Source organism: Delphinapterus leucas, chromosome 2 (genome assembly GCF_059928025.1).
Source record: "Delphinapterus leucas isolate spDelLeu-1000000601 "Yukka" chromosome 2, BTC_Dleu_Yukka2, whole genome shotgun sequence".
Taxonomy (NCBI): Eukaryota; Metazoa; Chordata; class Mammalia; order Artiodactyla; family Monodontidae; genus Delphinapterus; species Delphinapterus leucas.
The window spans coordinates 48,410,227-48,432,350 of NC_143130.1; the positions used below are offsets into that span (position 1 = coordinate 48,410,227).

At 41.0% G+C, this 22,124-nt stretch overlaps 1 protein-coding gene across 17 annotated transcripts in view; it reads left to right on the top strand.

Moving 5' to 3' along the window:
* Positions 1–22,124, top strand: part of MCTP2 (multiple C2 and transmembrane domain containing 2) — a 250,502-nt gene that overhangs the window by 61,490 nt on the left and 166,888 nt on the right. For 15 of the 17 annotated variants that reach the window (XR_016392018.1, XM_022598922.3, XM_022598920.3 and 12 more), the window contains 2 exons: positions 20,062–20,124; positions 21,298–21,406. Coding sequence is in view for 16 of the 17 variants with exons in the window: in XM_022598922.3 (XP_022454630.2) it covers positions 20,062–20,124; positions 21,298–21,406 (172 nt within the window). In the remaining variant the exon portion in view is untranslated. Of the gene's footprint in view, positions 1–15,576; positions 19,887–20,061; positions 20,125–20,287; positions 20,462–21,297; positions 21,407–22,124 lie in introns of those variants that run through there. The other 2 variants (XM_089906874.1, XM_089906875.1) reach the window with 2 other exon arrangements.

Below are 22,124 nucleotides of genomic sequence, written 5' to 3' on the forward strand. Positions count from 1 at the left end.
TTTTTGTAAAGCTTTAGTATTTCTATAAGGTAGAAATAACCAAATATAATTATGCAGCAAATATTATATTTCTAGGATGAATTTAATTTAAATGTAGTCAGCAGATGACCAACTATAACTATACGGATAATCAGTTCAATCAGTTTTTTTAAAAACTCTTACATTTATGGCACTGGAAGTAGGTTTCAGTGTTGAAGCAATGGCTTAATTTTTTTATATTCTAGGTTAGTGTTATAATTATGGACAAAACTGGTTATTCCACTAGGATTCTTGATTTTATTTTTAGAACCAAAGCCTCTTAATTATGCCATACATTTAGATTTCACTGGGGAGTGGGACTGTGGATATTTGAAGACCATATTCTTTCGGAAGCATTATTATGTTAAGACACCATTAACCATTAAATGACTTAACTGTTTGTTTCATAACCATTAACATTTATGAAATCGTTTTTGTAACATTTTTTTATGATGTTTACTGTTATTTGTAAATTTGAAATATCTTTTGCCACTAATCAAAATATAAATTAAGTGAATTTTTAAACATAGTTCCTAATTCATAGTTTAGTATGAAGGAGGTAAGATGTTAAATTGTATACTAATGTTAATCTTTATCTTCTTGTTACTTATTAACTGACCAGAAAAAAAATAGGAGGGCTTCTTGGCCTTGATAGGCTAACAAACTCAAGTTAGAGTAAGTTGTTTTAAAAGTTAGTGCTGTTAAACTGTTTCGCTGACTATAAATATTTAATGCCTACTCTAACTCGGGCATCATAAAGATTCTTTTGGAAATAAGAGATGGATAAGAATGTGACCCTGCCTTCAAGTTGTGATCTATTAGGACATAGGATTAATTGTAGCATAAGAGGCAAAGAGAAATTGGGGCTGGCTGTCTGTGCAAAACATTCAAGCCTTTCTCCTGGCAGCTCAGAGGTTGGAGGAGATCATATGTGGGGATCCAAGGGCTTGTCATGTGTGAGGCAGTGTTCAAGTTGGCACAGAGGATAAGTAGGATTTGATAGGTGAGGAAATATGACAAGCACAGGCCTGAAGTGTGGATGGGTGGTGGTCAAGGGTGGTGAGCATTTTGCTCTGCCTTGAATGAAGAAGGCTGGAGGGCTTTCTGACATGACGTGTATCTGCAGTGACTGTGGGCTGTGCTGAGGGCTGTCAGTGATGTGATGGCGGAGGATGGATGGTTTGCAGATGGGTGGTAGTGGTTATTTTCTCTTCTCCAGCTAAATGCAGAAGAGCTTGGAATGTGCAGTCCTTTAGGTTATTCTGGGTAGTTTGATTTAACTCAGCCATTAAACAAACAAACAAACAACAACAACAACTAAAAACTTCTTTCTTGAAAAAGAATCTTCTGCTTCTCTTCTCCTGCCCTAAAAATAATTGACATAGACTGAGACTGAGTCTGCCTTCCGTGGCCCCTCATTGCCATTTATCTGCTTTGTGAGCTGTTTGCAGAGGATGGAGAGACAGGGCTGTAGCTCATCAGGCCTGTAGGATCACTTGTGGTCAGGTGCACTATCTCACCTACCCACTGCTCCTCCCCTGTTCCTCTCCCTCCCCCTGTATTGGGTGGGCTGCTCCCACTACCTGAGGATCCAGTTCATCACTTGGCACAGAAGTTAGCCCCTCCCTTGCTTCTCTTTTGCACTAGGCTATGTTAATTTTCAGGTGGTGTGACTGGGGAAGTCTTGTCTAACTTGTGTTTGCTCAGGGCCCAGCTCCATGCCTGGCCCATGGTATGTGCTCCATCAATGTTTTTTTAATAGAGAAATCAATGATGGCAGTGTGTGCATTCATAGGGCTTTTCTTAGTGTCTTCTCTTTGACTTCTCTTCAGTTTATGATTTAAAGTCAGCATTTTTTTGTATTGTTGGAAAAAACTCATCATACCATCAAGGAACTCTTTTTATATAGTATTGACTGAAGATATAGAGAGATTTAGACAGGTGTAGAGCCCAAGTTGAATACTCATTTAAAATCTGAATTTATTATCTATGAATTAAATTTTTTTTTATTGAAGCATGGTTGATTTTCAGTGTTGCGTTAATTTCTGCTGTGCAGCAAAGTGATTCAGTTATACATATATATGTACATATATACACATTCTTTTTTAAAATATTCTTTTCAGTTATAGTTTAGTTTCAGTTATAGTATAGTATAGTATAGTTTCAGTTATAGGATATTGAATATAGTTCTCTGTACTATACAGTAGGACCTTGTTTTTTATCCATTCTCTATATAAAAGCTTACATCTGCTAACCCCAACCTCCCACCTCTTCCCTCCCCCAAACCCCTCCCCCTTGGCAACCACAAGTCTGTTCTTTATGTATTTTTAAAATGAATGGAAATCCTTCCATGTCTCTGCAAATGGCACAATTTTGTTCCTTTTTATGGCTGAGTCATATTCCATTGTACATATGTACCACATCTTCTCTATCCATTCCTCTGTTTATGGACATTTAGATTGCTTCCATGACCTGGCTATTGTAAATAGTGCTGCAGTGAACATTGGGGTGCATGTATCTTTTTGAATTTTGGTTTTCTCTGGGTATATACCCAGGAGTGGGATTGCTGGGTCACATGGTAGTTTTTGTGCCATTTGCAGAGAAATGGATGGACCTAGAGATTGTCATACAGAGTGAAGTAAGTCAGAAAGTAAAAAACAAATATCATATAATATCACATATGTGGAATCTAGAAAAATGGTACAGATGAACTTATTTGCAAAGCAGAAATAGAGACATAGATGTAGAGAGCAAACATATGGATACCAAGGGGGGAAGGGGGGTGGGATGAATTGGGAGATTGGGACTGACATATATACACTACTATGTATAAAATATACACAGGGAACTCTATTCAGTGCTCTGTGGTGACCTAAATGAGAAGGAAATCCAAAAAAAGAGGGATATATATATATATATATATATATATATATATACATATAGCTGATATACTTTGCGGTATAGGAGAAACTAACACAACATTGTAAAGCAACTATACTCCAATAAAAATTATTAAAAAAAATAAAATGAATGGAAGTCCTGCTGAATTCCTGTCATCTGTGAGTTCTGGAGTTGGTTAGTCCTTGTCTCAGATCTGGTTTATCTGTTTCTTCCTAATGAAGAGCAAACAGAGTTCTACGGCTTTCATGAAATGGGGGAGGAAATGAGGAAGAAGGTAGGGATTGGCATGTGACAAGCCCAGGGGACAACGAGGTTAATAAGATGTTTGCCAGTATCCTTGGTGTAACTTATTTCGTGTGGAGCTTTCCAGAGGGGACTGAGAGATGGAACATCTGTGGTCTCAGGCACCCATGGGGGTTTGTCTCACGTTTTAGTGCCCGATGCCGTCTTGGTGCCAGGTTGAGCTTCAGCAGTATTGCCTGAATGTCCTGCAGTCACTTTCTAGTCCTGCCAGGGTCAGCAAAGGAAATGAAGTGTTGGCTGACAGTTACGGGGGAAAGAATTTGAGGCAAAGAAGAAATTTAAGTGTGAGGGGAGAGGAATAATGGATGTGAGAATGTAGAGGCCAGTTGGAGACTGGAATAGTCAGTGCAGGTGCTCCAACCAGCCATAAAACCAAAACGGGAGGAGGTAGGTTTAGAATAAACGACACACCGGTAGAAGGGGTTCTCTAGACTCTGTCTCTCTTTTTTTTTTTTAATTAATTTTTATTGGAGTATAGCTGCTTTACAATGTTGTGTTAGTTTCTACTGTATAGCAAAATGAATCAGCTGTATGTGTACATATAGCACCTCTTTTTTGGATTTCCTTCCCATTTAGGTCACCACAGAGCATTAAGTAGAGTTCCCTGTACTATACAGTAGGTTCTCATTAGTTGTCTATTTTATACATAGTAGTGTGTATATGTCAGTCCCAATCTCCCAATTTATCCCACCACCACTTCCCCCTTGGTATCCATACATTTGATCTCTGTGTCTGTGTCTCTATCTCTGCTTTGCAAGTAAGGTTATCTATAACATTTTTATAGATTCCACATATATGAGTTAATATACAATATTTGCTTTCCTCTTTCTGGCTTACTTCACTCTGTATGACACTCTACGTCCATCCACGTCTTTACAAATGACCCAATTTCATTCCTTTTTATGGCTGAGTAATATTCCATTGTATATATGTACCAACTCTTCTTTATCCATTCATCTGTCGATGGACATTTAGGTTGCTTCCATGTCTCCAGACTCTTTCTTGAGCCCTGGATTCATATTGTACTTGATACCCCACAGAACCCTTGTCTCATGACAGAATTCACTGTCTACCTGGAGTTCCCCCCAAATACAGACCATCGTTTCTTGGCAACATCGCCATTATTCACCTATTTGCTCAAGAGGAAAAAAAACTGTGAGTCATTCTGGACTGTTTTACTTCCTTTACTTCTAATGTTCTATGAAATTTTCATTTATCCATGTTACATCTTCTCCTCCCTTTTTTTCTTCCTTCCTCTCATCTTTCAAGGCCCAGCTGAAATCTTCCTTCTCTGTGGTGCTTTTCCCAACTCTACAGTCAATATGACCCTCCTGGCTTCATTTGCAAGCATCGCTACCTTTACTGTTGCTGAGCGCTGACCTCATCCTGCTTTCTGTAGAAGTCTGTAGAGAGAAAGGGATTAGAACAGGTAGAGGAGGTCGAGATGTGAAGGCATATTGGTGCTGGGCAAGAGTGTCATTGGATAAGACCCTAAGAAGGTCGCAAGTTCCAAGACCTGTATTAACTGTCCAGTGGCCCCCTGGCTCTGAGGACCGACTCATGATAAACAAATGATCATGGGACTAAGCTGCAAATGACAACCACAACTAATTTTTAGTGAGAATTAAGTACTATATAAACCCTAATGCTCATTTTAACATTAATAGCTCATTGTTTCAATGCTGTCAAGTTACTTTGGAAGCCAGATCATAATCAACACCTACTTCATTAACTTGCTGGGAAAAAGAATTATTTCAGGGCCTGGAAATACTTGAAAAATCCATGTTAGGTGTGTTAACTCCCTCAAGTCAGCCTACATGAAAAGGCACATAGAGTCAGGAGATTGCTCTATGAATCGCTGAACGGACAACGGGTAGGTTCTACACTGGTGTGCTGTCCATTTCACAGGAGGGATTGAGCTGTAGATGAGAACTTGACACACAGTTTGTTTGCTAGGACCCATTGCATCCATCTCCACATGCCAACCTGCTTTGCCAATGAAGCCGAGATTCCTAAAGTCCTGTGGGATAGGCTTCCTCTTCCCTCCATAGGGTTCAAATGGGCAGGTCCAAACTTTTACCTAGGCTTCCTTGCAGGACCTCTCCCTTTTTGTGGTTGACACGTCATTTTATTAACAACTATCACCATAGTTGTATGTTGTCACTTTTACTCAGGCTGATAGCCTATCATGGTTGCCTGACAACCAGATTGTCTCCAGTAGGTGGCTGTGTATGTCCCACCTCTGGTGGGCAAAAGGTAGTCTTACCGTTTCACTTCCATTGGTCTCATCACCAAGACTTGGGGCTTAGGAGGCAGTTAGGGCATCTCACCCTACTGCCAAACACCACCACCACCTTGTATTCGGTTAGTTGTGTAGAAGTCAGCCTCTCTTGTCAGATTGGAAGCTATCTTCTTCTTCTCCCAGCCTTTCTGCAAACCTTGCTTATGTAAAATATTTTGATTCACTTTGTGTCTGAAGTTGACTGCTAGGTGCTGTGGGGCCATAGGAAATTCAGTTTGATTGGGGAAGGTAGTGATACATGGAGGCCCTGAGTGGGTAGATGAGTTCTGAAGGAGTTCTCAAATGTCAGATTCAATATGAAGAAACTAAAATTAAGGAGACTCAGAGGGAGAGTAGCTTATTTTTCCTTCTTTTCTTCTTATCTTGCTATTTTTTTCTTACTTCCTTCTCCTGTCAGCATTCCCCCCCAGTAGTTGTTTTGCAAGATACTTTCTCATGCCTTGGAAAATCAGTTAAGTGTTTAGAGAATACAGAGAGTCCCCTCTAGTTCTCATCTCCAGTGTTGATGATGGAATTGAGATTAGATGAGGTACTGGAAACAGTGACCAACACGACGAGGCAGTCTCTAGAGAGTGCTAGATAACCAACCAGTTGAGGTGAGAGGGGAGTGGTTGCTCTGAGTATGTGGTCGGAAAGGCCTGAAGAGGATGTGTTTTGAGGTTAAGACCCAAGTGGTTGGGGAGTAAATCCGAGTAGTTATGGTTGCAGTTCATGATGCTAGCAAAATAGAATGCTCTTAGCCCAGTACATGGCAGTCACAAGTGTCTAACAAGGACTCACTGCTATGATTATGGTTGTATTTATTACCGTTATTATTTTTATCATTACCTTTTCAGCATGAAATTGAGGGCCAAGGAGGTTGAATGACTTGCCTAATATTATCCAGCTAGTGAGTGTCAGAGCCAGGATCTAAATCCAGTACTGTTTGAATCCAAAGCCTGTGCATAAAACTGTGTATATTAGGGCTTTAGAGAAATGCACATATGCATGTTGGGAGAACTCAGAGCTGGTAATCTAAAAAATGTTGATCATCAGGGAAGATGTATGGTTTTCTTTGTCCACTGTGCCCTTTTAAATGCAGGGATAATTATGGTGATGGAATGGCTTATTATCATCGTCTATAGCCAGTAATCCTGAATGGAAGGATTATTACCATCCCCGCCCCACCATCCATGTAATCCCACAATGGGGTACATCCTTCCCTAACACTTTATTTGACAGTTGGAGTTTTAAACAACTCGCTTTGGTGCAAGTTTAAGTGGATGAGTTGAGTGGTTTAGAGAAGTACCCTGTTGGGATAGTTCCAGAAACTGCTTGGCAACCACAGAGCTTCAGTTTAGTGACCACAGAGAAGCAAAATGACAAACCAGACAGGAGCGGAAACAACCTACGGCTTTCAGAATTAAACAAGTGCATCAGTTTCACTACACTTCAATTACGTGTTCTTTACTATTTTTATTTTGTCTCAGAAATCATTGCTCAACATAAATGGGGTCAGTGAGACAAATATGTAAACCATGTCCCAGGGTGCTTCATGGGATTGACCCCTTTTTTCTTTTTCCACCCCTCCTTCCCATACCTACTACGTGCTGATCCTGTCCTGAGGCACTGGGAACACAGCAGTCAACAAAAGAGACAACAGGATATTTCCTCATGGAGATCCTGTTCTAGATGGCAGCGGGCTACAGATATATTCAGAAAGTGATAGATTTAATGGAGAAAAATAAAGCAGAGGAGTGCTCAGGTGGAGGTGTGACCATTTTGAACACAGTGGTCAGGAAATATCTCTTCTGAGAAGATAACATTTACACAAAGTCCTAGAGGAGGCAAGGAAGCAAGTCATGTGCGTATCTGGAGACAAAGCATTTCTAAAGGAGAGAACAGCCAGTGTGCAGGTTCCAGGAAGGCAGGAGTGTGCCTGGTATTTGTCAGGAAGAGCAGGAAAGCAGTGTGACTGGAGAGGATGGTAGGAGGTGTCAGTTACTTCTGAGGATGTATCACATGGGCTTTCCCATCCTGCCAGGCAACTCTGCTACCATAACAACTACCCAGGGTGCTGGATGAGCAGTTTCAAAGGAACCCTATGGGCTTGGTGCTGTGTTGCTCACAGGCGGGGCGGGAAGAATCAATAGCATATAGTGGTGCTTGCTGTACCTGCTGTGAACACCGGGAATAGCAATAAGTGGGTTTGCCTCGGATCGGAACTGTGGAGGAAGTGGGCACAGGTTGATAAGCTGTGTGGAGAGGGGAAGACAGCACTGTCCTGAGATATGTTATACCTTGATTGTCTATCTGTCATCATAACAGTGTCAGTGAGGAAGGGATGGTCAGAATGAAGGGAGGGACTTGGGTTGCTGACCACCTTCACTGAGTTGTTTTCTCCAGTCTTCCCAAACTCATCCACTGTCCTCATAATAATAAAAATAATAGTGGCAACACCAATCCAGTAGCACTCTGAGAGGTTATGTGTAAGAAACTCTGCAAAGTGCAATGTAAATGTCATCTCACTGGACCACATCTATTGGGCTCACTCTTTATACAAAGAGCCTTGTGCAGTGTCCGACCCAAAGAAGGTACGCAGTAGATATCTTTGAATGAATGAATTTTTCTCCTAATAACTTACAAGGATATTTTTTTGCCCCTTTTAGAGATGTTCCCATGGTCGTGAACTTTAAGTAAGTAAACTTTTCAAGGACACAGAGCCAAGAAGTAGCAGAAGTGGAATTCAAATCCAGGTCTTTGTGACTCCAGCGTTTTGTCTACTACTGTGCAGAGCTGCCTGCCTGTATGTCAGATGAGGTGTCCTGCTTTTGCATTCTTCTGGTTTTGGGCACAGTTGTGGTTCAGTGAAGAGTGGATACCCAGGACTCAGATGAAGGGCTAACTCTCTTGCTTCTCTTTGGCAACCATCTAGCCTCTTAGCTCTGGCTCCCAATTTGTACATTGTAAATTACTAATGACAGCCCATAGACTCCTTATAAGAAGTTAATAGGAGTGTGTGTTTGTCAGTTATGAACTACTAAGCAAAGTAAAGGGGGTGCTGTTAATCTTTTAAAGTATCTACTGCTAATGGTAATGAAAACAATTATGGAAGGTCAGTAAGGAAATATTACTGAATATGGTAAGAAAAGTTCATTATACCAAGGTTGCAAACATTTTCTGTAAAGGACCTGGTAATGAATAAGTCCAGCTTTGTGAGCCATAGATCTCTCTCTGTGGTAACTACTCAACTCTGGTGTTGTAGCATGAAATTAGCCGTAGAAATATATATAGATATGTACATAGGCAATGTATAAATGAATAGGTGGGGCTGGGTTTGAAAGTTCAAACTTTATAAAAACAAGTGTTGGGCTTTACTTTGCTGGTGGATAGGTAGTAAATATGTGTATACACACACATGCACATACACACACCTGACTTATATTTTGTATATTAGATAATATTCCAGGGTAATCAGTTTAAGTGAACAATCTTGGGGGTGGGGAAAAAGAAATGTGTATACCTTGATTGTATGATCAATAACCTCCTAAAACGTTGTATAAAAATTGAATATGGAGGGTGGAGTCAACATGGCAGCGTGGGAAGACGCGGAGTTCACGTCTCCCCACAACTAGGGTGCCTGCCGGATGTTGGTGGGGGACCTTGATGCCCATGGAGACGGGAGGAATCCCCAAGGGAACCGGTTGGACATGGGGGGACTGAGGGGGGAGGAGAAGGGGAGGATGAACAGTTCTGGCACCCTTGAGGGGTGGCTGAGAGGGGGGGAGGGGTTACCATGCTTGGATGGACCCTTGGGGGCTCAGATCAGGGGGGAGTGCACTGATCATTTCTCTTGCCTAATAGGCCCGGAAAGTCTACCTGGCTCTTGGGGCAAGTCCTATGCCCTCAGAGGCCCCCTCCAGGCCGTGTTGGTCCTGGGGACACAGGAGGGAGGCCGGGGGAGAACAGGAGAGGCAGGCAGGAGGGGCCTTCCAGGACCAGAGGAGCGGGAGAGGAGTGGAGAGTGTTTGCCCTACCCACTCAGGCCCCGGAAGCCTGCTGGGCTCCCAGGCGGGGTCCCCCACCCTATGAGACCAAAGGCCAGGGCCCCTTCTGTTCCGTTGAGCCTAAGCCCCAGCCCCCACACCCCCCACAGCCTTTTCCAGCCCTGTGGGTCCTAAGCATAGGCCCTGCTGGCTGCCCAAACCCTGCCTCTGCCTAGGCCCTACCCTCCACAGCCAAGGACTTTTCCACCTTTTTTTCCCCTTTTTCTTTTCTTCTCCTCTATTTTACTATTGTGGTTCTGTTTTCTCTTCCAGTTGTTGTTTCATCTATATTTTTATTTTTATACTCTTTCTAACATACCTGTTAGTTTCCTAGTCTGATTGTAGTTTTTACTCTTTGTTATTGTTCTCCTTTTTTTTCTCTCTTTTTTTTTTTGCCACCCTGCACAGCTTACAGAATCTTGGTTCACGAGGCAGGCAGGGGTTGGGCCGAAGCTTGTGTGGTGGGAGCTCCAAATCTGAACCACTGGTCTAACAGAGAACCTCAGACTCCAGGGAATATTCATCAGAGTGAGGTCTCCCAGAGGTCATCATCTTGGCACCAAGAACCAGCTCTACCCAACAACTTATAAGCTCCAGTGTTGGAAGCCTTAGGCCAAACACCCAGTAAGACAGGAACACAGTCCCACCCATCAAAAAACAAAAAAAAAATAAGACAGCAAAAAAATATGTCACAAATGAAGGAGCAAGGTAAAAACCTACACGACCAAATAAATGAAGAGGAAATAAGCAATCTACCTGAAAAATGATTCAGAGTAATGATAGTAAAGATGATCCAGAATCTTAGAATGGAGGCAACAATTGAGAAAATACAAGAAATGTTTAATAAAGATCTAGAAGAACTAGAGAACAAACAGAGATGAACAACACAATAACTGAAATGAAAAATACACTAGAAGGAGTCAACAACAGAATAACTGAGGCAGAAGAATGAATAAGTGAGCTGCAAGACAAAATGGTAGAAATAACTGCCAAGGAGCAGAATAAAGAAAAAAGAAGGAAAATAATTGAAGACAATCTCAGAGACCTCTGGGACAACACTAAACACACCAACATTCAAATTATAGAGTCTCAGAAGAAGAAGAGAAAAAGAAAGGTTCTGAGAAAATATTTAAAGAGATTATAGTGTAAAACTTCCCTAACATGGGAAAGGAAATTGTCACCCAAGTCCAGGAAGCACAGAGAGTCACGTACAGGATAAACCCTAGGAGAAACACACCAAGACATATATTAATCAAACTAACAAAAATTAAATTCAAAGAAAAAATATTAAAAGCAGCAGGAGAAAAACAAAAAATAACGTACAAAGTTATCCCCATAAGGTTATCAGCTGAGTTTTCAGCAGAAACTCTGCAGGTCAGAAGGGAGTGGCAGGATATACTTAAACTGAGGAAACAGAAAAACCTACAACCAAGATTACTCTACCCAGCAAGGATCTCATTCAGATTCGATGGAGAAATCAAAAGCTTTTCAGGTAAGCAAAAGCTAAGAGAATTCAGCACCACCAAACCAGCTTTACAACAAATGCTAAAGAAACTTCTCTAGGCAGGAAACACAAGAGAAGAAAACAACCCACAAAAACAAACCCAAAACAATTAAGAAAATGGTAATAGGAACATACATATCAATAATAACCTTGAATGTAAATGGATTAAACGCCCCAACCAAAAGACACAGGTTGGCTGAATGGTTACAAAAACAAGACCCGTGTATATGCTGTCTACAAGAGACCCACTTCAGACCTAGTGACACATACAGACTGAAAGTGAAGGGATGGGGAAAGATATACCATGTGAATGAAGATCAAAAGAAATCTGGAGTAGCAATACTTGTATCAGATAAAATAGACTTTAAAATAAAGACTGTTACAAGAGATAAGGAAGGACACTACATAATGATCAAGGGATCAATCGAAGAAGAAGATATAACAATTATATATGTTTATGCACCCAACATAGGAGCACCTCAACACATAAGGCAAATGCTAACAACCATGAAAGGGGAAAACGACAGTAACACAATAATAGTAGGGGACTTTAACACTCCACTTACACAAATGGACAGATCATGCAAACAGAAAATAAATGAGAAAACACAGCTTTAAATGACACAATAGACCTGATAGATTTAATTGATAATTTATAAAACATTCCACCCGAAAGGGGCAGAATACACTTTCTCCTCAAGTGCACATGGAACATTCTCTAGGATAGGTCACATCTTGGGTCACAACTCAAGCCTCGGAAAATTTAAGAAAATTGAAATCATATCAAGCATCTTTTTGGACCACAGTGGAAATCAATTACAGGAAAGAAAAACTGTAAAAAAGAAATACATGGAGGCTAAAGAGTATGCTACTAAATAACCAAGAGATCACTGAAGAAATCAAAGAAGAAATTAATAAATAAATAGAAACAAATGACAATGAAAACATGACAACCCAAAACCTATGGAATGCAGCAAAAGCAGTTCTAAAAGGGAAGTTTATAGGAATTCAATCTCACATCAAGAAACAAGAAAAATCTCAAATAAACAATCTAACACTACACCTAAAGCAACTAGAGAAAGAAGAACAAAAAAAATTCCAAGTCAGTAGAAGGAAAGAAATCATAAAGATCAGATCAGAAATAAATGAAAAAAAATGTAGGAAACAATAGCAAAGATCAATAAAACTAAAAGCTGGTTCTTTGAGAAGATAAACAAAATTGATAAACCCTTAGCCAGACCCATCAAGGAAAAAAAGGGAGAGGACACAAATCAATAAAATTAGAAATGAAAAAGGAGAAAACACAACTGGCACACAGAAATACAAAGGATTATAAGAGACGACTACAAACAACTATATGCCAATAAAATGGAAAACCACGAAGAAATGGACAAATTCTTAGAAAGTTACAATTTTCCAAGATGGAGCCAGGAAGAGTTAGAAAATATAAACAGACCAATCACAAGTAATGAAATTGAAACTGTAATTAAAAATCTTCCGGCAAAGAAAAGTCCAGGACCAGATGGCTTCACAGGTGAATTCTATCAAATATTTAGAGAAGAGCTAACACCAATCCTTCTCAAACTCTTCCAAAAAAATTCAGAGGGAGAAACATCCGCAAATTCATTATATGAAGCCACCATCACCCTGATACTAAAACCAGGAAAAGGTGTCACAAAAAAAGAAAATTATAGACCAATATCACTGATGAGCATAGATGTAGAAATCCTCAACAAAATACTAGCAAACAGAATCCAACAACATATTAAAATGATCATACACAATGATCTAGTGGGATTTATCCCAGGGGTGCCAGGATTCTTCAGTATATGCAGAGCAATCCATGTGATATACCATGTTAACAAATTAAGTAATAAAACCATATGATCATCTCAATACGTGCAGAAATAGCTTTTGACAAAATTCAACACCCATTTATGATAAAAACTGTCCAGAAAATGGGCATAGAGGGAACCTACTTTGACATAATAAAGGCCATATATGACAAACCCACGGCAAACATTGTACTCAATGGTGAAAAACTGAAAGCATTTCCGCTAATATCAGGAAGAAGACAAGGATGTCCACTCTCGCCACTCTTATTCAACATAGTTTTGGAAGTCCTAGGCAAGGCAGTCAGAGAAGAAAAAGAAATAAAAGGAATACAGATCAGAAAAGGAGAAGTAAAACTGTCAGTGTTTGCAGATGACATGTTACCATACATAGAAAATCCTAAAGATGCCATCAGAAAACTGCTAGAACTAATCAATGAATTTGGTAAAGTTGCAGGTTACAAAATTAATGCACAGAAATCTCTTGCATTCTTATACACTAACAATGAAAAATCAGAAGGAGAAATTAAGGAAACAATCCCATTTACCATTGCAACAAAAGGAATAAAATATCTAGGAATAAACCTACCCAAGGAGGCAAAAGACTTGTACTCAGAAAACTGTAAAACACAGATGAAAGAAATCAAAGGTGACAAACAGATGGAGAAATATACCATGCTGTTGGATTGGAAGAATCAATATTCTGAAAATGACTATACTACCCAAAGCAATCTATGGATTCAGTGCAATCCCTATCAAACTACCAATGGCATTCTTCACAGTATTAAAACAAAAAATTTTACAATTCGTATGGAAACAAAAAAGACCCCGACAGGAATAAAGACACAGACCTACTAGAGAATGGACTTGAGGATATGGGGAGGGGGAAGGGTAAGCTGTGATAAAGCGAGAGAGTGGCATGGACATGTATACACTACCAAATGTAAAATAGATAGCTAGTGGGAAGCAGCTGCATAGCACAGGGAGATCAGTTCGGTGCTTTGTGACCACCTAGAGGGGTGGGATAGGGAGGGTGGGAGGGAGGGAGACGCAAGAGGGAAGAGATATGGGAACATATGTATAACTGATTCACTTTGTTATAAAGCAGAAACTAACACACCATTGTAAAGCAATTATACTCCAATAAAGATGTAAAAAAATAAATAAATAAAAATTAAAATAAAAGATCCCAAATAGCCAAAGCAATCTTGAGAAAGAGAAATGGAGCTAGAGGAATCAGGCTCCCCGACTTCAAACTATACTACAAAGGTACAGTAATCAATACAGTATGGTACTGGCACAAAAACAGAAATATAGATAAATGAGATAGGATAGAATGCCCAGAGATAAACCCACACACATATGGACACCTAATTTACAACAAAGAAGGCAAGAATGTACAATGGAGAAAAGACAGCATCTGCAATAAGTGGTGCTGGGAAAACTGGATAGCTACATGTAAAAGAATGAAATTAGTACACTGCCTAACACCATACACAAAAATAAACTCAAAATGGATTAAAGACATAAAAGTAAGTCCAGACACAATAAAACTCTTAGAGGAAAACAGGAAAAACACTGTTTGACATAAACCACAGCAAGATTTTTTTTGACCCACCTCCTAGAGTAATGAAACTAAGAACAAAAATAAACAAATGTGACCTAATTGAACTTAAAAGCTTTTGCACAGCCAAGGAAACCATAAACAAGACAAAAGGACAACCCTCAGAATGGGAGCAAATATTTGCAAATGAAACAACTGACAAAGGATTAATCTCCAAAATATACAAACAGCTCATGGAGCTCAATATCAAAAAAACAAACAACCCAATTAAAAAATGGTCAGAAGACCTAAATAGACATTTCACCAAAGAAGACATACAGGTTGTGAAGAGGCACATGAGAAGATGCTCAACATCACTACTTATTATAGAAATACAAATCAAAACTATGAGATATCACCTCATACTGGTCAGAATGACCATTATCAGAAAATCTAGCAACAATAATTGCTGGAAAGGGTGTGGTGAAAAGGGAACCTTCTTGCACTGTTGTGGGAATGTAAATTGATACAGCCACTATGGAGAACAGTATGGAGGTTCCTTAAGGAACTAAAAATAGAACTACCATGTGACCCAGCAATCCCACTACTGGGCATATACCCTACCATAATTCAAAAAGAGACATGTGTCACAATGTTCATTGCAGCACTATTTACAATAGCCAGGACATGGAAGCAACCTAAGTGTCCATTGACAGATGAATGGGTAAGAAGATGTGGCACATATATACAATGGAATATTACTCAGCCATAAAAAGAAACAAAATTGAGTTATTTGTAGTGAGGTGGATGGACCTAGAGACTGTCATACAGAGTGAAGTAAGTGAGAGAGAGAATACCAAATACCATATGCTACCACATATATGTGGAATGTAAAAAAAAAAAAAGGTTCTCATGAACCTAGGGGCAGGACAGGAATAAAGACGCAGGCGTAGAGAATGGACTTGAGGACACGGTGGGGGAGGTGGAAGCTGCAGCAAAGTGAGAGTAGCACAGACATATACACACTCTCAAATGTAAAATAGGTAGCTGGTGGGAAGCAGCTGCGTAGCACAGGGAGATCAGCTTGGTGCTTTGTGACCACCTAGAGGGATGGGATAGGGAGGGTGGGAGGGAGGCTCAAGAGGGAGGGGATAGGGCTTCCCTGGTGGCGCAGTGGTTGAGAGTCCGCCTGCCGATGCAGGCGACACGGGTTCATGCCCCGGTCCGGGAAGGTCCCACATGCCGCGGAGCAGCTGGGCCCATGAGCCGTGGCCGCTGGGCCTGTGCATCCAGAGCCTGTGCCCCGCAACGGGAGAGGCCACAACAGTGAGAGGCCCGCGTACCGCAAAAAAAAAAAAAAAAAAAAGAGGGAGGGGTTATGGGGATATATGTATACATATGCCTGATTCACATTGTTGTATAACAGAAACTAACACAGCATTGTGAAACAATTATACTCCAATAAAGATGTATTGAAAAAAATTTGAATATGAGTAAACTCAGCCATTTGGTAGACCTGACTTTTTCTGAACGGGCGTTCTAATTTTGACCTCTGATTGTCATGTGAGTTGTTTTACTTCTATCACTGTATCCAAGCATCGCTTAATGGTCTGTCTAGCCATCTGATCCCCTTTGCTCCTTTTGCTGCTTCCTTTCCCCTGTAGGTATTTGTGTCTGTGAGTATGCTCTTCCTGAGTATTCACATTCTTAGAAATAGATGTGGGTTAAGTAATTAACTAAATATGTATCATCAATATATATCATTTGCTATACTCATGTACTTGAATAGAGTATTTCCCAAAGAAAATCTTAAGTGATCTTCTCAGCCAACGTGTTACTCTTATTTAGCTTTCCTGCATGTGGGTTTATGTCTTCTTCCAGTAAAGTTTAAACAGCCAGTGATTGTTTACGTCACTTATTATTTAACTTCCTGTGAATTCTTCGTGCTAAGATCCTTCAGACGGCCACGTGGGAGGTGATATTTGTACAAGATCACATTTAGTGTACACAAAAGAAAATGTTTTTTCACATCAGTGTCTTGTTCTTAAGATCCTTGGTGGCTAGAGGAGATTTTCTTTTTGTTTTAAATAATTGACCCATCCATTCTGGTATCTCCTCATGTTAATACATTTGCAGTCTTGTATGTATTACCTTGTATGTATTTACATACCTTCCCATGAATTTCACCTTAGCAAGATAAAATGGAAATAGCAATATAAATTTGCTGTCATTAAATACACACAGACACACAGACACACACACACACACACAAATCCCACTTATCTAAAAGGTAACAGTGAGAGTTGTGTGAGAGATGACTAGCCTCATGCCAACATGTTAATGCTGAGTTTCTGAATGTTTATGTATAATTAGAGAGTTTTGTCATATTAAGACTTCTCAGCATTGATGATATTCAAGATTATTTGTCTTTTCCTGAGTACGTCCTTGGAAACATTTGTTTAAAATGGTTAAAACCAGTGCTTAACAGATAAACAAACTATGGTACACTCATAATGATGGGATACTATTCAGTAGTTAAAAAAAAGAACTATTTATACAGTTGCCAACTTGAATGGATTTCCAAGGCATTGGGCCAAGTGAAAGATGTCAGCCAGTGTCAAGTCTGCATGTATTCCATTTATATGACATTATGGAAAAAGATGAAGCTACAGGATGAGGACAGGTCAATGACTGCCATGGATTAGGGGTGAGGGAACAATATGATAACAGTAGGATTGCATGCAGGAGTTTTTTGGGGGAACTGTTTTATGTCCCAATAGTGGTGGTAGTTACACAAATGTATACATGTGTAAAAAAGTCATCGCGTTGTACACACATGTAAAAAGTCAATTTCACTGTGTATTAATTTTTTAAAGTAAAATTTAAAAAGAAAAATTAGAGTGCTTGATTTTGCTCATTGAGAACATCAAAAAAAAATCTTCTCATGATGACAGATACCAGGGATTCCTGTAAGAAAAATACTAATTGTACTTTTTTAATGAAAAATTCAGTGATGTAGTTACTAGGTTTACAAAGAAGCTGAAAATAATGTAACTTCCACTCAGTGAATAATACCTTCAGTTCCATGCAGAGTGTCGGGAATACTCAAAGTTATGTGTCCCCCAGCAGCTGTAACCCGGTACTCCTGTACTGCTGTAGCCTTTCCTGGCTTCTTTATGGTGATCACTTTCCTTCCTCGGTGTGTATACACGGCGTGTGACAGTTACGGCGGCTGTGGGAATCATAACTTTAAGTTCTGTGACTTTTGTGAGTAAAACGAGCCATAATGTTGAATTAATGTCATTCTTCACATTTAATGTCCACGTTGTTCTAAGTGGAAGACTTATTGAGTATTTGAATAAAAGCTCCGTGTTCATTTTTGATAGTGTGTAAATGATGGTGGTGATGTGGGCTTATTTTGTCACTGAATGAACGTGATCATTAAGTACAGGGAGGCTCCCTTGGGAGAGTGTGTATGGTGTGTGGTCTGAGGAGTGATGGTTTTTAAGAAACATTCACTCTTCTGTTTGACAGCAGAAGGTGACAGTAGAAGATACGGGACCATGCACTTTAAACAGGAATTCTGATCCCAACACTGGCAGTTTTACAGAACTGCCTTCAAACAGGATTGGTTAAGTGGAACGTTGATTCGTTTCATAAAACTGCAGACACTAACGGGGTGATCAGGCTGCAGAAGATCAGACAGCTGATGTTACTTATTGGTTCTGCACATGAAGACCTGATCGGAGTATTCTGGGTTTTGCAAATCAGGCAGAAGAGGAATCGCTGAGCTTCCAGGAGATAATCATGAGGAGAGTAATAGTGTAAAAGGCATGAGGAGAAATCTTTTGAAATTGGGAGAGTTGAGTAAGATTTGATTGTCATCATAGAGCGGTCTTCAGGCCGTCCTGTCCCACTCCCCCGGGTGTCATTTTACACATAACACAAGTAGGAGGTACCGACCGGGAAATGGACGGGAAGGTGATCAACAGAGGCCCAGCTGCCTCCTTCCTTGTCTGCTGTCAGGTCGAGCCCACATTGAGAGTGAGGGCTCTTTGCCCAGCTGGGCAGTGGTGATCCTTCCAGAGCCAGGGGGCACCAGTGACTGAAGTGCTGGGGTCCTTAGAGAAAGGTCCAAGTGTCTGAAATCACCCTGGGTCCTGTGTGAATTTGAATTGAATGAAATGTATTCATAGTAAAGGGACATTCGAGCTGGGACTGGGAGAAAGGGGCAGATGTGATGGGAGAAGCACAGATACAAACAGCCATAGGGCTTCTCTGCTCCCCGGTGAGGGCTTGGGAGGCTCCACGCCGACTTGTGATCAGGGCTCGTTTCTGCCTCGCTGCAGCATTTCTTGGTGTCACTGCATGCAGAGGGGGTAGACCAAAGAGCCCTGCTTGTTTGCAGCCCTTTGTCAGCCCTCTTAGGGCCTGAAGAAATGCCCTATTGTTGTAGAATCCAGGTTCTGTTGCTGCCTGAACTCCACTTGATACAGAGACAGGGAGAGAGAGAGAGAGACAGAGAGAGAATGTCTTGGAAGGCAACCTGCCTTCCATCCAGGCAGGATCTCTGAATTGTGCCAGAATCTCCCTGATCTTTGCTGTGGGTGGGAAGGACCAATGACCGCAGTGCATCTGGTCCCCATCTTCGCCCCCTCAAAGCTTCATGGTCATCTAAGCAATCTCTGCAAGCCTGCTGCCTGTATCTAAATTTCATAACTTCAGAGTTACTCAGCCTTGTTTGGAGGGAGAAATCTCATGTTTTCCCACAGGAAAGCAGCCCTGGCTAATGTGTCCGACAAACGGGAACATCCCTAAAATGCTGGGAGACCTTTTAATCCCTTCCCTTCCACTCTGCCTTTCCATGCAGGTAGCTATCCTCACATCTAACCCAGAACCTTCATAAAATCCCAGAGCTCCTCTGGACCCCACATTGGTACATATAAAACCTGACAGAATGCAAATGTTTACTGCGTCCCATACTAACTGCCGAACTGCGCTCACTTCAGTGCCTGGTGGCATCATTTCCTAGGTTGTCAGAGGCATATTTAAGTAGGAAACATAGACACCCCCCAGTCTGAGATCATTTGTTGAGAAGTTGTGTTTCCTTACTCTTTGGTTGGCTCTTGTACAGTTGCTAGACCCATGAGGTTATGGTTGGAGGAAGGTCTTTGTGGTCACATTTGAAATGTGTCCTACCAGACTGATAAACTCCGGCCTCTGGTACCTGATAGCCCTTTTCTCTTTGATGGCTGGGGGACCAGGCAGGTCCTCGATGGAGGGACCTGGCAGTATGGCCCTGCTGCTCACACTGCCTCCCCTGGGACAAAGTTGCTGGCACGCTAATGACTTGGATGAACTACGGATGCCTCAGCGGCCCTTCAGGAGAGCAGAATCGGCCTTATCCACATGCTGATCAATGACTAAGAGGGCAGAGGCTGCAGCCAGATGGACTCCAGTGAGTCAAGCTTTTACTGCCAAGACTTGCCACACACTCCCGGAAGGCAGCCTGCATTTGACTATGCAAATGGCAGCTTCAAAGGGAAACACCCGATAAAGGATATCCTTGCAGGTTGATATTCTTTTGGTTTTTTAAAAGCAGGGTTATTATTATTTTTTCTTCTTGTTTACAGAAGCTCTGTGGAAGTGGTGATCTGAATGCTTCTCTGACATCCCAACGTTTCAAAGAGCTATCTGTAAGTGACATTCCTTAAAAACAAACAAACACTAAAGTAAATGCTATAAATATTTCTTATCAAATGTTTGGATCTTTGCCTCTTTTATTTCTAAAGGATCCTGAACTGTTACCACCCACAAAGACAGGCCTTGCAAATTGTGTCTGGAAAAGATGAATTCAGTGTCTATTGATTTGTCAGAGTGGGATAGATTCTTCTAAAAATACAGAGCCATGAAATTGAGTGAGATGGTACAGGAGACAAAGCCATTTTGATGTGCTTTGAAATGTGGACGAGGAACTTTCAAAAGAACGCTGTGGAGAGTGACTTAGCCACAGATCGATTCATTGAAATTCAAGTAAATGAACAATAAATCATTTTATTTGTACTTTTTCTCTCAAAAGACACAAATTTGCTCTTTTCAAAACTTGAATTGGATTCGTTTAAGAAGTATTCAGAAACCGAATTTGATGTTGTGGCTTGTAGGAGTTGATGCATTCCTGGAGAGGAAAAGTGAACTTGGTGGGAGGTGAGACTGTGTGGGTAAGTGTAGGAAACACTATAATGGGGACCAGGGAGTAAAAGAAAAATATGTCACAGGCAGGAGAGCAGAGAGGAAGCGTCTCCCATATGGACCCAGGTGTGGGGCACATGTTGGCTGGACATGGATTAGTAGGTGATCAGCTGAGTAGCTGTGAATGGGAGTGTTTTTGTTACATGTGCAGGATGTGTACCTGAACTGATGGGGGTTGGTGGGCTGAGGGGAGAAGAGGAGGGAGACATCGCACATCCGAGCTGAGAGGTGTGGACCAGGGTCGTGGGACCCCGCCCCATAGCTGGACTTCTGCATTGTATATCCTCTCTGGGTCCTCCACTGGGAGCTGTAGGATAAGGATCCTGCAGGGCATGGGTGAGTTTAGGGGGATGTCAGATGTCGGCATGCAACTTACCTGCTTCTTCTTGGGAAGTTAATACTGTGAAGCTATTGTCATGAATTCTCATAGAATCCCACTGGGGAGAAGGATAAAGAACAGTGTAACCATGTCATCGACATGGGTGGGTGGGAGTGGAGGATGACGCTCACAGATTCGCCATTACAGTGATCACCTTTTTTCCTTAAATGAAGAAGTGTTTCTGACATTCTGTTTCTTGGGCCTAAGACAACTGACTTCAATGGCTTCTCCATCTGTGCAGACTCTCGGGGAAGCCGGCGACGGCTTGAGTAACCTGCCAAACCCTTTCGCCTACCTCCTCACCATCCACCTGAAAGAAGGCCGGAACCTGGTGGTCCGGGATCGCTGTGGTAAGGCCTGGCTCTGGGCGCCCTTGGTAGCCTGCAGACCTTTTCCTCTCAACTCTCCTGTCAACCTTGCTCGTCACCTTTTTCCATCTCAGCATGGCTGGTGCTAGACTGGAGCTCAAACCTGAGCTTCTCCAGGTATCAAGGTATTTGCACTGAGTTATTGAAACACATGGAATCTTACTGTCCTTTTTTATGATTAATAATAATCAAATATTGATGATCACATATAGTTATTGTAGAATGAAATAAGATCGCTGTAAGTGCTTTATGGCTGGTATATAACAACTGCTAAAGAAAATGTTTCCTTGATCCTAGTTTAATTATCCATGAGAAATATGTAAATACACTCTTGATCTAAGTTAGCAAACATGCGCATAGATGGAAATGCCCTTTGAACCACCCTCCTTCCTGCCCTGAAATCCCACTGGACTCCCCTCCCTCTGGATATAACATCTGTTATGATGTTACAATGTATGTGATTGATCTGTTCACCTTTGCTACCTCTTTCTGTGCATTTATACACACGTATATTTCTTAATTAAAGAGATATTTTAATATCGTTATTCTGCAGTATTATCCTGCATATTCCATATTCTGCACTAAGCTTTTTTAAACGTTACAATATGAATTAAAGGTTTTCCATGCTTTTCCACATAACTATATCTCCCTCCTTTTGAATACTAATAGTATTCCATAGTATGCTGTGTTAAATATCTGT